Source organism: Orbicella franksi, chromosome 15, assembly GCF_964199315.1.
Source record: "Orbicella franksi chromosome 15, jaOrbFran1.1, whole genome shotgun sequence".
Classification (NCBI taxonomy): Eukaryota; Metazoa; Cnidaria; class Anthozoa; order Scleractinia; family Merulinidae; genus Orbicella; species Orbicella franksi.
The window spans coordinates 16,022,161-16,037,657 of record NC_138159.1 but is presented as its reverse complement, the minus strand read 5'-3'; the positions used below and the strand labels follow the sequence as shown (position 1 = coordinate 16,037,657).

The window sequence follows — 15,497 nt, the reverse complement described above, 5'->3', positions numbered from 1 at the left end:
AAGTGCTTTATAATTGGTAATTGAGAACTTTATGACGCCTTTCTGTCGAGTTCCCAAATCTGTCAACCAATCGAAGAACAAACAACCACACGTGTAACTTTTTGACATCTTTTTGTTGGTTTTCCAAGCTTCTTAACCAATCAGGGAGTGAAGGCCCGCATACTCAACTTTTCGAACGTCTATACGTCTATATGGTTTACAAATGCCTCTCGGCCATGCAATTAAGAGCAAACAACCGCATGCACATCTTTTTACATCTTTTTGTTGGTTTTCCAAGCTTCTCAGCTGATCAAAGAGTGAAAATCCGCATGTGCAACTTTTTGGGCACTTTTTTATGGTTTGCAAACCTCTCGGCCAATTAATAGCAAAAAACTGCAAGTCGGCAATTTTTTGGCATACTTTGCTCAATTTTCTTTGTAGACTAAATTCTCAGTCAAAAAGAAAAGTAAATGAACACGCTCTGATGTTTTGATACAGAATGAGATGGTTTCATTTCATGACCAGCGTAAAGAATGAGAAACGATATCCTTACAAGAGGGTATTTCATTTCAGTAGTAATACTGACTACGCCGGAGGAATTTGAAAAAGGAGCTTTATTTCTCCGGTTAGGCTTACCGTCCATACCAATCCGTCACCAAAACGGAACTTTTCGAAACCCTATCGAAACCGGAGGAATTTGAAAACGCCGGCTTTACGTTTTAGTGCGGACGGAAAACAAAGCTTTTCGAAAACGATGACCTTACGATAATCACGTGATTTCCCTGCCTGTTTCACTCAAACACAAATGCAAAATGACCGGTGATTGTTGCGTTTTCAAATTCCTCCCGCGAAGTGTGGACGCTGCTTCAGTGAGGAAATTTTTTCAACAACATTTGAGTCATCATGAGCGCTTCAGTCTCCGAGTTACAAAAATATCATCTTCGAATAATTGAAAGGACCTAGCCTGGCGCGATTAACTGCCCCAAGAAAAGTGAGACCAAAAAACTCAAAATTTTACAAATGTTCCCATGAACGCTTCTGCCACCCAAACGTTTTGCAGCTTTTGAAAGCCACTATCTTTAAATAACTTAAAATGTCTGGAATCATTGTTTATCTGACATGAAAATATTTCTCTAACCAAAGTCGTGTCATACGAGATAAAACGTGAGCGATGACGTCAGCAGATCTACAAACGTTATTTCTTTTTCTTCGCGAGGGCGAGCAATGCGAGCGCGCGTGGACGAGCGTGGATCGCGTGGAATGTCTTTTCACAGGGCCTCCCCGTTGCTTTCGGCCTTTTTTTAATCCCCTGCTGCGATTAATACTTTTGCTTGCGATCTCGACGAATTCACGACAAAATATAGAGGGTCTAGTGGTTAGTGATTCTTTCGAATTCTTCACCCAGGGGCTGGTCAAACATGGTATAAAAGCGGCCCTCACTTTGAAAATTGCCCTGTTTTTAACACCGCTGATGTTTGGAACCGGCTGTCAGCAAATCAAGAAAGAATTTAAAAGGAAGACGAGGCGCCGGCGATGGTTGTGGCTTGTCGTAGAAAAGAGAAAACGTATCCATGGCCGATAGAGGCCTGTAAACTACTGTTCCTATGGAGAGGAAACTGGACACGATTGTTTGTAACGCCTGGGGGTTTTCTTCTTTAATAGATCCCGGGCATAGATACAAGAAACTCCTCTTATGTAATACCTGTGATTTCTGCACTATTTTCGAGCATCTAGCAATGCCAGAAGGACCAGAACTATACAAAAACAGCCAATTCGTTAACAGGGTTTGCAAAGGACTCATTTTCAGCGGAAAGATCGTGAAATCAGCTGTAAGCGTCAAGAATCCCGATGTTGAGTTTCCCGCGTGTGATTATTCCATTCACTCTGAATCAAGAGGGAAAGAAATGGCGCTTATTTTAACGTCACTGAACTCGGGCAGCAAAGGAAAGAAAATCAAAAAGGAGAATGGCAGTGAATGTGAACAGAAAAGGATAAGGATTCTCTTTCGATTTGGAATGTCTGGAAAGTTTACATTTGGCCCGATCAAAGACTTGCATAAGCATGCTCATTTGAACTTTTACACAAAGGAGAAGCCAGTGATGGTGTTGAGTTTTGTGGACGTTAGAAGGTTTGTCTACCTTACAGTCATTTTTTGTCAATGTTATGTTTTGTTAATTAGTAGTGATGTCTTTCATTTGGATGGTGACACATTGTCATTAAGGTGGGCAAACACGAGGGGACCAGTCCCCGCGACTAGTCCCCGCGACTAGTCCCCGTGACTAGTCCCCGTGACTAGTCCCCGCAACTAGTCCCCTGAAGAGTTTACACGAAGGGACTGGCCGCTATGGCAAGCCGTTTGTAGCAAAATTCAATCCTTGCAATATATGTTGAATCCTTTAAATAATGGTTTTATTTAAACATATAAAAAGGCATTCAATCCAATGGCAAATAAAATGTTTGGTTCGATTCAATCTTTTAATTTTCATGATTCAATCCAATACCTGGAATATTGATTCAATCCAATACCTGAAATATTGATTCAATCCAATTCCTTGAATATTGATTCAATCCAATACCTTGAATATTGATGCAATCCAATAACTCGAATATTGATGCAATCCAATATCTCGAATATTGATTCAATCCAATACCTCGAATAATGATTCAATCCAATACCTCGAATATTGATGCAATCCACCTTGAATATTGATGCAATCTTCCTGGGCCAAGCGCAGCCAACAAGAACGAGAGTAACTGAGCGCTAGAGAGCACTGAAAACATGGCGGGCGAAGGAGAACTAGATTTAGAAGTCGAGTTTCCTAAGTTTCTTGCAGACGTCTTGGATAAAACAGAAATAATTTTTGAGAATTTTGACTCAGAAGTTGCAGTTGCAGTTGCAGTTGCAGTTGCAGTTGCAGTTCCCAAAAATTCAAACTGGTTTGAATTTGTGGGACTAGTCACAGGGACCAAAGTTGGTCCCTGTGACTAGATTTTGAAGCAAAAATGGCCAGTTCACACGATGGGACTTTTCCCCGCGACTTGTCGCAGGGGCTAGTCCCCTTGTGTGTGCTGACCTTTAAGGTATCAACTTCAAACTTATTACTCAATCAAAACCACATAAATATATTGGAAGTCTAAACAGTAGCCTCAGGTCAAAGACAGTCAGTGTAAAATGCAGACTGTGGACTGCAAACTGCAGACCGGTATAAAAATGCAGACTGCAGACTTTGTAAGTGTGTCATGTTACCATTTCCATCATTGAGAGCTAACAGTAAACAGGCTAACCAGAGTGTTATTCAGGCTAACCTGAGTGATATTCAGTCTAACCAGAGTGATATTCAGGCTAACCGAAAGTGCAGCCTTTCACTACGATTAGCCTGAATAACCCTGCTTATGGTTAGCAGGCATTAATGGAAAAACATGATATACACTTAAAAAGTCTGCAGTCTGCAGTCCACAGTCTGCATTTTACACTGATCGGGTCAAAGTCAACTCTAAGTGAAAGGTAAGGTTATTGATTTTTTCTTTCATATTGTTCAGATTTGGTCGATGGGAGTTGACAGATATGTGGTCTAAAGACCGAGCACCTGATCCAATGTTTGAGTATGAGGAATTCAGATCAAACATTCTTGATAATCTTGGGGACAGGATATTTGACAAACCTCTTTGCGAAGTTATGCACAACCAGAAGTACTTTAATGGAATAGGAAACTACCTCAGAGCTGAGATAATATTCAGGTTAGTACCCAATTAAACTCATCGCCAGGAGGGAGGCGAGGGAGCAAAAGCAAGCTGCAAGCATGAATGGCTCACAAAGTAAACTGCATACTTGTACGCAGCTAGCAAGCAAAACACGTAAGCCTTGGAAACCCCATATGAGACCCCACAGAGCATGGCTGCCCTAAAAGGCTGCTGACCAGCATTGGCTCAAGTCAAACTTTGCCTAAATTACATTTAGCCACACTAAACTACATTCCCTCGCTTTAGCTTCAAGGCTTATTTCAAGTTTGAGCTTTCCCTTGTCAAATTCCACCATTAAACAAACTTTATGTTTAATATATAATTTTAATGTTTGACAAGAAACCTGAAGGACATCCACTTTCTCTTGCGTGATATCCTTTCTGAGTGTGCTTTCTTTGTTCCATTCAACCAGGGAGGTGGAGGGAGGCAGAAGGCTTTTTGACAAGAGTTGCCTGAGTGATACAGTAATAGCTTTTAACTAGTTAACACTTTGTTTATTATCAAATACTGCACTATAGGTGCCTTTTTGATTGGGCTTTGTTCTTAACTTTATTCCTTTCCCTTCCTTTCCTTTCCTTGCTTTGTTTTTTTTTTTATCCCTGGAGTTACCTTAATCTACAAAGTATTATTATTTTAACTTCTGAACTTCTAAAACATTTTTCCTCAGAGCTGGAATTCCCCCTTTTACTTGTGCCCGATCTGTGTTTGAAAAACTGAAAATTAAACAGGAGGAAGGCATTACCAAGGTAGTCACATGTATTTGTTCACATTTAGACCGACAAATCTGTTTGTTATTACAACAAACTCAAGGCCCATAGGTTTGGGTTTGAGTATTGACTGTGGTCATTGTGTTATGTTCTTGGGCTAAACACTTTACTCAACTTGTACATGTACATGTAGTATCTCCCTCCACCCTGGAGAGTATATTAAATTGGTACTGTTAATTATTCAGGCAATCTGATCTGACACAATTCTGTAGGATAATAAACTAGTGGTGGATTGACATGTCACTCATCCAGGAAAATTCCCAGTTGCTCCCAGTTGCTTGCTTCATGCTGTAGAAACTGGAATAAAGTGTCAGTGCCCCCTTAAATGTAGAAACTGGAATGAAGTGTCAGTGCTCCCTTAAATATAGAAATTGGAATAAAGTGTGAGTGCTCCCTTAAATGTAGAAACTTGAATTAAGTGTCAGTGCTCCCTTAAATGTAGAAATTGGAATAAGGGTCAGTGCTCCCTTAAGTGTAGAAACTGGAATTAAGTGTCAGTACTCTCTTAAGTATTAAGTTAACAGAATTATTAAACTAAATAAATCAGAATAATTTATGTTAAGGACACTCAAATCAAGTACATCTGACATTTTTGGCATGTTTTTTGGTGATTATCCAATGAGAGGTCTTCATGCAAGTATATGTAGGCAGTAAAAACTATTAGAATTATTAATATAGTATTATTAAATTAAGGTGATATCTATCTCAATGCAAAACTGTTTAGTACAAATAAATAACTATTAATTACCCAACCAAGAATATTGTTACATGTAAACTTGTGTTTACTTAATATTTTTTTTTGCTAGATGTCAAAAGGAAAGAAATGCAAACTTGAACATCCTGACATCCTTGAGCTTTGTAATGTTGTCCCCAAAGAAGTGATAAATCTGCGTGAGTTTATTATTGGTTTATGTTCATGTCTTGTCCTTGACTGATTCTAAACCTGATGGCAAATTACTTGAGAGTCACCATGCACAAAATCATGAGACAGTGGAATACCAAGTTTTCAAACCCTTGATTTTTCTAATCAAAAGTCATCTCAACCCTCTGACCCCCCCCCCCCCCCCTAGTAGCTAGGATGCTGTAATTTTGCTCCTGATTTCTCAAACTGGCTTTTTCAAACCTACAAGTATTTTTGTTTCTCTTGGAGGTTGAAAAATTGATTTTCCACTGTAGTGTCATAAAACCAAATCAAGCACAATAAATTATATACCCAGTAACATAACAGAGTAAATCAGTTGTTGAAATTAGCATGAAAATTCAAGTTGTTATTGGGATATGGGTTTTCTTGATCCCATTTCTTCTTAGTTATATAATCCAAAGGCAAGTCTTGTAAAATGACAACATTTTAGCCAACTAAAGTAGTATGGGCCACTCTTCACTCTCAGTAGATGAAGCTTTTGGAACAATTCCAAAATATTTGGTTCCTCTTGGGGATAAAGCTGAACTACATTTGAACCCTGCTATCTTGAACTCTTGCGGAAACAAAAAAAATTGAAATAGTTTGAAATAGCTGGTTGTAAATGACTGAAAAAGCATATCAAAGGGGAAATGATTTGAGGTCAAGATAGCAGATTTTCACACAAAAGTTTGAGACAGTACAGGGCTCGGAAAATGTGCCAATGATCCGTCCTGGTGCCGTCCTGCTGGGCAATTAAATTTTAATTCTCACTTGCCTGCTGGACAAGGAATTAGGCAAGCTGTCTGCCAAATAAATCATTAAAAGCACAAGACTTGTGCAGGACAAGCAAACATTGAGAAGCTACTTGCGCTAAGGGCAAGCTGGAATTCAAGTTTTTTTCAAGCCCTGCAGTAGGGTTCAACTGTAGCCTATACCACAAAAAATGAATTCTGGATTGTATTGTTAACACCCACATGCATTATTCACTTTATTTTTCTTAGCTGGCAAAGGCTATGATCCAGCAGGAAATCACCCTGATTACTCAGCATTCTGTGATTGGCTTCAGTGTTACTATAACCCTGAAATGAGGAACATTGTGGATCATGATGGAAGAACCATGTGGTTTAAGGTAGCTTAAAATATCAACTTGTTATTTGAAAATGTCATTGTGTTATTTGAGATCATTTCTCTGAAGTACAAATTTACATGTACTTTCAAACTGAAGTAAACTTGAATATTTTAGGGTTAGCTCATTCAAGCAATGGCCTGTCACCATGCCTACTTGTAAAATATGTTGCAAACTGTATTTTCAAAAGATTGGGCTGAATTTTATCCGTGAGTACACACATGTTTCTTAGAAACTTTGGTCAAACCAGGCCATCAATGACTAGTAGCATGTAAATTAGATCCTTTAGGGAAAAAAAAACATTGAAAGAAGAATTATTGAGTAAACCAAAACTTAACAACAAAATATAGATAAAAAAAATTATGACCTACAAACTTGAACAAATTGGCTATTCTTTTAAACATGGGCCACGGTGTAGTATCTTTGATAGTGAAGGTCTCCTCCGTATATTGAACATTAAGTGGCAGAAGTTGAAAAATAGATTTTGGTCAAAAATAAACAACTTTATTTAGCAGCTACAGTGTTTACATTTGTCTCAATCAGTTGTTAATAAATATTATTTTTCTGTCAGGGTGAGGCTGGTCCAATGGTTCCTAAAGGCAAGTGGGCAGGCAGCAAAAATGCAGCTAAACACATTTTGTTAAAGATAATGTTAAAATGTTATAAAATTAGGGCTGGTTTTCTACTGGTTGAAATATTAAATTTAAGAATTGTCTTTATAAAATAACTGAGCTATTATGTGCGCTCTCATTGGTCGATAGGTGTGTTTAGACAAGATTATGTAAACACGGTTATGACATTTTAGCTTCTTGCTTATTTCTGAGAATTATTTTATGACAGCAGTTGAGCACTTTTTCCGTGTTTTCATAGCCTCATCTAAATACTCAAAGGGTTTTGGAGAATTCTCAAATTCTCCCAACCCTCCTTGTGTTTAGATGAGGCTATGTAAACACAGTAAAAGTTCACTATTGCTTAAATGGTGTTAGGATTACTGGTATATAAACAATTATTCTTTATCTTTTAGAAGCAAAATCTAGAGGTATGCAAAAATCTAGAAAGAGAAAGCAAGGAAAAGAAACAAACACAGAAGTTAATGGACAGGTCGAAATCAAAATGGTAGGCTAACATGTTGACGTGTGCATTAAAAGTCAAAAGTCATTTTCATTTGAATATTAAGAAATAATTTTTAAACATTTATTATTTCTCAGGAACCGACTCCTCCTAAGAAGACTAAAACAAAAGCACGACCAAAAGTGACAAATAAAACAGGTTAGTTTAATTGTACTCTTATACAGTTTTATTTTGTCCATCTCAGAATTTACTCACTTTTAACCTTGTTCCCCTAGTAGACATAAACTCTACATTGACAAATTAAAACTGTAAATTCTATCTACATGTAGAATCTGATAGAACATTTATGTGGGTTTTATCATTCATGCCACATTAGTTTTCATGGTGATCTTTTGAAAGGAAGTGGCTTGTTCTCATACGTTGAACAGTGATAAAAACAATGATACAATAATATAGTTATAAAGTAGTCATAAAAAGGTTGAAATGTTGAAGAAACATTTCCATGATTTAAATTATTATTGTAAGTTTCTCTTTCTTGCAGAAGCCAAATCTGGAAGGATGCAAAAATCTAGAAAACGAAAACCAGAAAAAGAAAAGAAAGAGGTTAATGGATATGTAGAAGTCAAAATGGTAGGTTAAAATAGTTGGATTGCATGCATTTGATATGCATTTTCAATTAAAAGTCTTATCAAGTAATTTAATTTAGAAGTTATTCTCAGATTCTATTGCCGATATATTATTTCACAAACAGGAACCTTCTCCTCCAAAGAAGACTAAAACAAAAGCAAAACCAAAAGTGACAAATAAATCAGGTTGGTCTTCTACTCTTTTACAGTTTTATTTTTTCCATCTCAAAATTTACTCACCTTGTACATGCATTTGTGCATTTGGGTATTCAAGTGCATGATCAATGTATGTAGCATACATGTATTACACATGCTTTACACACATGCTACAATCCCTTTGACCTGTACTGTAGATTTGCCATGACAGCATTCATTCTCACTTTACCCAGCCCTGTAAATGGGCAAGTATTTGAAAGAGCAAGCATACAGACAAGAGTAATTTATTCATTTGCCTTTTGCACAGTAAAGCCTTTAAAGCATGGTTAGTAGGTCTTGGTGCTTTTCTTTTGTTTCTGTAGCGAGAAGTGGCTAGAGGTATTTTTACTCCTCCCTGGATGGGATTTGTCAGTTTATACCAACAATTTGCCTGTACCCATTTATACTCCAGGATGGATAGAGGCACTGTGAGAGTAGTGTGTTGTCCACAGACAAGTTACTGTAAGCCCACCAGGTCTCAAATCTGGACTCCGACGCATAACCATTTTGCAACAGTGCTCTTTACAATGACTTAATATTCACCTGAAATATTCTTGGTCGTAGAACCCAAAGTGAGAACTCAGTGGCCTGGCCAAAATGTAGTGAACCAATTTTTTGCCTTCTTTCCCTCTCTATAGAAGTCAGCAAGAAGAAAGTTGTTCAGAAACAAAGCAGAGTCAAAACACCCAAAGTGAAGGTAACTGACTCAAATCCTCTAGACAACACAATGAGCTTGTCATGTCATTTTTCCTTTAAAAAATGACAAGATGTCAGCTAAACAAGTGATGAGACTATAAGGAAATCTTCAACACAGGGAATTAGGACTTATTATCTTCTTGTACAATTTTAACAACATGCTCGAGTTACCTTTTCCTCATAATTCAGAGTACGTTTTGCACCATCACACCACCTTGTGCTCTTTGTGCCAAGCTGTCAGGCTAATATTTCGAGATATTTTGTTGCAGTCTGATCGCCAAATATACAAGTTTCCTCCTATCCACACACTTTTTGGGCTTGTCATGCAATCTTTCCTTATCTCTGTATGTCACGCAAACTCTCCTCCCACGTTTATGTCATGCAATATTTCTTTCCCAATGTGCATGTATGTCACGCAATCTTTCCTCCCCTCGTGGAAAGGAAAGATTTTTATGACAAGCCTTAAGGGGTCTGTGGTACCTAATGTCCATTTGAGAGGCCCTTGGCTGGTGTTAGGGTGAGGTTGAAAAAGTCCAATGATATTTCATTTTTTTGCTTATGTTATTGGTGTGTTTCTTTCATTCAGCAGAATGCACCTGTCAGGAGAAGTCTACGTATTAAAAAAGAGAGTGACAAGTAGATATGGAACAGTCTGTTTAACTATATGTAACTTTTAACTATAACATATATAATAGTGTGTTTTTAAACTTCTAGAGTGACACAATGTTACAATTCATAGTCTGGGACGGATCTATGGGGGTTCGGGGGGTTTGGTTGAAAGCCCTAAAGTAGACAAAATGAGACATTATAACGCGCTAACTTGGCCCGAGAAAGCGGAAATTTTCTGGGGGAAGATGCCCCCAGACTCCCCCACTGGCAACAGCCTTTGGTAAATGCATGTGGAGAAAAAGTAGAACAATGATGGTTATAATGCGGTCCATAACGTTAACAAAACCCAAAGAAACAATTAGGTGTACAGACGCGACGTGTCTGTCAACCTAACACTGGCTCGTGTGCTGTACAAATAAACTAAAACGCTAGGAGACTTTGTTTTGTGATTGTTTTAATTAAATACTGCTGAAAATGTGTATTTACAGTATTCCACATTGTCATTCTTTTACCTTCATCTGGCTAAAAATGTCCAACTTCAAATCTTCCTTGCCGTTTAACAGAGATATAAAACAAAAAATGTCACCCTTGGGACGGCAAGAAGCTGGCCGCGTCCGCTTAATAACGGTGGCCATTGAATAGAGGTTTTTATTACAGTGTATAGCTGACAATTTTTCTGGGACTTTGGCCACTGGCCGCCAAATAAAGGTTGGCCGCTTAATAGGGGGCTGCTGAATAGAGGTTCGACTGTATAACCTATTCATGTTAATTTTATGAATTATTAGTAATTCCCTTATGTAATAGATGCCCATATATTGTTGCACCACTACTATCTATCATACTGATCCAAAGTTACAAAATCTTCCCTTAACCTGGTCCTTACCTAAAAACAATTTAATTTTAGAAGAATTTTATATTAATTTGGACAATTTTGCTCTTCCATTTATTCTAACATAAGTTCCATTTATGTAGCATACACGACAACTCCAGCATTTAATTTTCTATGGTCAAGGTGCAATAGAAGCTATATACCGATTTTCCTTGTTGCATTTGCTTGAGATACATTAGCAATAGTGTGAATAGTTAGCCTTGTATCTTATCAGTCCAAAATATCTCAGTATTTCTTGAAAGCTCTGTACTGCTTCGTATATGTCGTGGGTGCAATTTTGCTTTGATATCAACAGTTTATTAACTGACTATAATCTTGTATTTATTTTTTTACTCAAAACTTGATGTTGATGGAAAATGTGTAAATAAACTTGGTGGGTATCTTAAATCAGTATAATTTTACTTGTATACTAAGGCAAATACTGTAATCTGATTGGCTGAGCTATCGTACACTATCAGCCATTAGTCTGCGGTGGCTGTAGGTCGTTTACGAAATGGCGACGTTTTCTCGTTTTCCCGAAGTTTCGGAAGAACAGGTGTCTTGACTTTAAAAAGTCGGAATTGTTAAAAAAAAAAAAATGATGCGCGCGCGTACAGGATTGCAAATTTCAAATGACAGTATTCAGTCCGAGTAATTTTCTTAAAGTGTGAGGTTTAATTCTACGTACAGAAATAATTTGAAATTTCGGCCTCATCAAATATCTCGAGCTCATAGGAGAGACATAATTCCATTTTTCCCTAACGATGATACAACTACCATCCGTCTTGTGAAACGGTGTGAATCATAAATGCTTCAGAATTTTAGTTCAAGCTCTTGTTGGAGTGGGTTTCAAGAGAGTGTTTATATAAGTAGCACCAAATTAATCCCATTAGTCAATCACAGCGAACGTAAACGACACAATGAACCAGTAAAAACACAAAGCACCAGACCAGCAGCATTAAATGACCCTTGTCAGCCTCCGCCATTTTCGATACTATCGAAACTTTTAATACTGCATGGTGAAGCGAAACCTTATTGCTTTACTGTAAGTTGTGTTTCAGAAAGTATGTTTAATTGTCTTTAGTAGTTTCACAGTAAGTTTATACAATAGCCAAACTCTCGCATTTAAACAAAAACAAAGGCGTAGCTGACTATGGCCCTTTAAGCGCGAAAAAACACCCGACTAAGCAGTCATTGATTTTGGTTTGGTCGAGAAAGTGGTGCGAGTTTCCTTTTTCCCAAGAAGTTCAAAGGGACTGGAACGAGCTCCCAACTGATGTACATCTCCATCGCTGGCAACGTTCAAAAAGACGCGCGCCTACACCTCACCTTTGGCGCGACTTTTTTCTCTGGCGCGAATTTTTCAGGTCGAGAAACATTAATTAGGCACGCTTAATCGATTGCTTGTTTTGTTTTTAGATACCTTGCTAGAGACAACACAAACGGCTTTGTGGATGGTAGCCAAAAAACACTCAGTTTTCCAAGCTATACGTAAAATGCAAATTGCCATTCAAGAAAATTCCTCTTCTGCTCGGGACTGGACAATGCGAATAATGCGCCAATTATATTCAAAAAAATTCAACAAAAGCGCCTTGGAAAGCGTGAAAATGCTGCTCGCGGCAAATGCTGTGACGTACTCGTCCGCTATTGGGTTCGATTTTTAATTAATCTATATTCATGACAAATTGTAGTTTGCTTCATTTCAAACAGTTCGCGGCCGTATTAAGACGTAAACGGAGTGCTGGAGTTTCTGATGGCAATCGTTTTGACCAGGGACCGAAGAAACCACAGATGTACTTCATCAGACTTCATCAAATGTAAAGCAAAGGTAAGCAACAACAACTTATCACGATTTTGCTCTAAATTAAGTTTCTAAGATAGAAGAAACGAGTTTTAAAATACCGTTACAGCTTCCACGTGGCTTCGATGTTTCGCCTTAGGAGTTGACTTATTCTCACCACGATTTCTTTGCCCCCAAAAAATACCAAAAGAAAGAGAGAATTAACTCTAAATGTGTATCTGTTGAGAACGTTTTAAATGTTATTTTCGTTTCGTCCTTAAACGTGAACACGAATTATTTCCAAAACATCCACACCTTGAGTTCAATAGCCACTTTACTGAACGGTCTTTGAACTAGGACATAAACAGAAATGAAAGCGCAGTGTTAGATGCTAAACAAGAACTTTGAAAATAATTTTCTCTGTCCGGCCGTTATCCACATTTCAAAGTTGTTTTCCCTTATCGAGGGACTGCAAGTGTGGAAGTTTATACACCATAGCGGAACCAAAATATTTATTTTTATTTTCTCAAATGCCAGTGCGTGCTGTATACCACACATTTTTTTGTCCTTATATTGTGCAATTTCCTAGCCCTGTAGCTAAATTTCTGCTTTTTTTTAATTTACAGACTGAAATCTTCAAGGAGTGGACAATAAAGGATCAATAGATGATCAAGCACTGTAGGAGCGTGGTAAAGATAAGTCGACTGTATACTAAAAACACTAAGATATTCCGACAAAAATGGTGGTTAACATTTAGGGCGCATGAGGCAGATATACTTGTGGCCAAAATTACTAATTAAGTTATTTGAGTGGTGTCATGGAATTTCTCTGTTGTCAAAAAAATTGAAACTAGCTGAACGAAATCTAGCGAAGGTTAAGAATAATCAAATTTTGTTTCAAATTTCGCGCAAGTCGCTGTACAATGAGAGATTTGAAATTTCACCCCCACAATCTTTGTCAGAATGATTTAACTTTGAGTCGTCCAAATTCACTCTCAATTTCACAAACACGAACTTTTCACTTTTCTTTGTATTGATATTTATTTTCTACTGGTCGAAACAAGGGGAGGTGTAAAAGATTCCGAAAACTTCCAAAAATTGGAGAGTGATGTGGTTTGACCCAAAGTTCAATGCTGTTTTAAAGTGGCACTACAAATTGGTCCAAATTGAAAAACAAGATGCTCGCAAATACGGGATTGAATTTTCCCTCCTAGCTTATTTCGCCTCGTCGATTGGCCCAACAAATTAATCAAAATACTGGCATTTGTTCTCGCCAGACTTTCTCTTTAGTGCTACTTTGAAGCTGTATTTCTATGCGTCATTTAGCTATTGAGAACAGAACATTGGTTTATTTAACGGAGTCTAGCACAATTTACCTAAGGAACTTTTTTCCAACGAAAAGTGTTTACCCTAATTGTCTTGGAAGAGGCCAAAATTGGGCTGGTTGGGCGATGCTAAAAATTTAGTTTTTCTTCCTAAAATTAGTCTGTTTTGAAGTAACATAAAAAGCAAATTTTCAGAAAACTGTCTTGTAATTGTCATGGAAGAGGCCAAGATGGGACCGGGATTGGATGATGCTGCATATTAATAATTTTTCTTTTCAGTATTAGAAGGTTTTTGAGATAACACAAATAGCAAATTTTCAGAAACCATGTTCTGTTCTCGTAATTATTTTAAGTTTAGTACTCAAAGCAATGCCTGGTTCAATCGTTTTCGAGTTTGTTCGTCAAATTCTCGCTGCAATCAACATTTCATTGTAAGCACAGTCTGACCAAAAAATTAAACAGACTACGTACACAAAACATCATTTTTGATTTCGAAGTTTTAGTTAATCTTAAACAAGATGGTAGCGCACTATAAACGCAGAAGGCTAATCTGAGTTGCAATTGATCAATCTTCCAAATTTGCGTTTTGTTTTGACAGATTTCCACTCAAATTAAAGGAAACATTGACACAATTTGATATACATTTTATTCATCCATACAAAATTCTGGTTTCGTATCAAATTTTTTCGCGGTCTAAATGTTTGGACAATTATTAAGAGCTTTCTCTACAAGTTGAGAATGAAGTTGGTATTGTATGACAAAAATTCGGTCGTAAAATATATCGAAGTTTGGGTAAATTCGAATTTGGCGCCAACAACGCAAACTACTGTCGGTGATAATTGTCAATCGAAACTCTATGTTCTATTCCTTGTAAATAAACCAAACATTTTTTGTGAACTTGTCGAAGAACTGACAAGTGGAAATATAAAAAACACAAATACAAATTGGAAGAAAGGAGCAAACTTAAAATTGTATCATAAAATGTTAGTTGGTCTCAACAGTGATGAAACTTCATGTGCGCCTTCTGTTTAAGATATTTCAATTTTATTTTTAACTCGTAAAATTTCACGAGCAAGTTTCGGCGTTTGTTAGACAAGTTGAAGGTTTGCAAATTTTGAAACTTTTGGCCATTTAACAAGCTTTTCACGTGTTTTTCACACAATGTATTGGGGTGCTGTTATTCTGTTTCAAATTTTCGTTTGATGTAAAAAGTTATTGAAGAGTTGTATGATTTCCAAATTCCAATTCGACCAGGATAGAAGACCCGCGTGAAAACCAGTTAAGGCTGATGTGCTTCCTCTCTGAATATTGTAATTTATTATTTTCATTTACAGCTTTTTCTTTTCAATTTTCTGGAAGACTTAACACGAATTTAGTAATTGACTATGTAGTTTCCAAAACAACATTTGAATTTTGAATTGTCGGTTGGCAATACTCCGTTTTAAAGAAATTCGAACAATTTTGGATATTTTGAGCTGATTACTTTTTTTATTTGCCAAATCAAACACACGTATTTATGTTCGCTGTTTACATAAGAGGGAATTTTCCAAGTTGGACCGACCTAAGAACCAGGCATTGTATTTTTGAGTACTGTATATTGCTACACAGTGGAAGAGAAAGGAGCGATACGTCTTTTTGAATCGAAACCATTTCATTTTGGCATTCGCGGACTAAATATTAGGAATTTGCCTTTGGGGCTTAAACTTAAAGTCGAGTATTTGTAGACTGCCTTTGTACGGACTAATTCTCGCAAATTTGCATGCAGTAAAGGTATTTTAATTTGAACACGAAAGATGTTTCGCTCCTTTCACTCG

At 37.2% G+C, this 15,497-nt stretch overlaps 1 protein-coding gene across 2 annotated transcripts; it reads left to right on the top strand.

Moving 5' to 3' along the window:
- Positions 1 to 1,068: 1,068 nt before the first annotated feature.
- On the top strand, positions 1,069 to 10,987 carry LOC145469646 (endonuclease 8-like 1). 2 transcript variants are annotated; one of them, XM_081453404.1, is made up of 12 exons: positions 1,069 to 2,107; positions 3,520 to 3,717; positions 4,388 to 4,466; positions 5,294 to 5,378; positions 6,390 to 6,517; positions 7,086 to 7,113; positions 7,539 to 7,630; positions 7,723 to 7,783; positions 8,127 to 8,215; positions 8,337 to 8,397; positions 9,045 to 9,103; positions 9,689 to 10,987. In XM_081453404.1, exons 1-12 carry the CDS (start codon positions 1,584 to 1,586, stop codon positions 9,740 to 9,742), a joined length of 1,458 nt encoding a protein of 485 aa, XP_081309530.1. In that variant the 5' UTR covers positions 1,069 to 1,583; the 3' UTR covers positions 9,743 to 10,987. The 2 variants fall into 2 exon arrangements, with proteins under 2 accessions (XP_081309530.1, XP_081309531.1); XM_081453405.1 differs by having other exon boundaries at positions 1,070 to 2,107; positions 9,692 to 10,987.
- Positions 10,988 to 15,497: the final 4,510 nt, after the last annotated feature.

Coding starts and splice junctions, on each gene's coding strand:
- LOC145469646 (XM_081453404.1), top strand. CDS start 1,584: ATGGAGAGGAAACTGGACACGATTGTTTGTAACGCCTGGGGGTTTTCT. Junction 7,784..8,126: donor AAAAGTGACAAATAAAACAG/GTTAGTTTAATT, acceptor TCTTTCTTGCAG/AAGCCAAATCTGGAAGGATG. Junction 8,398..9,044: donor AAAAGTGACAAATAAATCAG/GTTGGTCTTCTA, acceptor CCCTCTCTATAG/AAGTCAGCAAGAAGAAAGTT.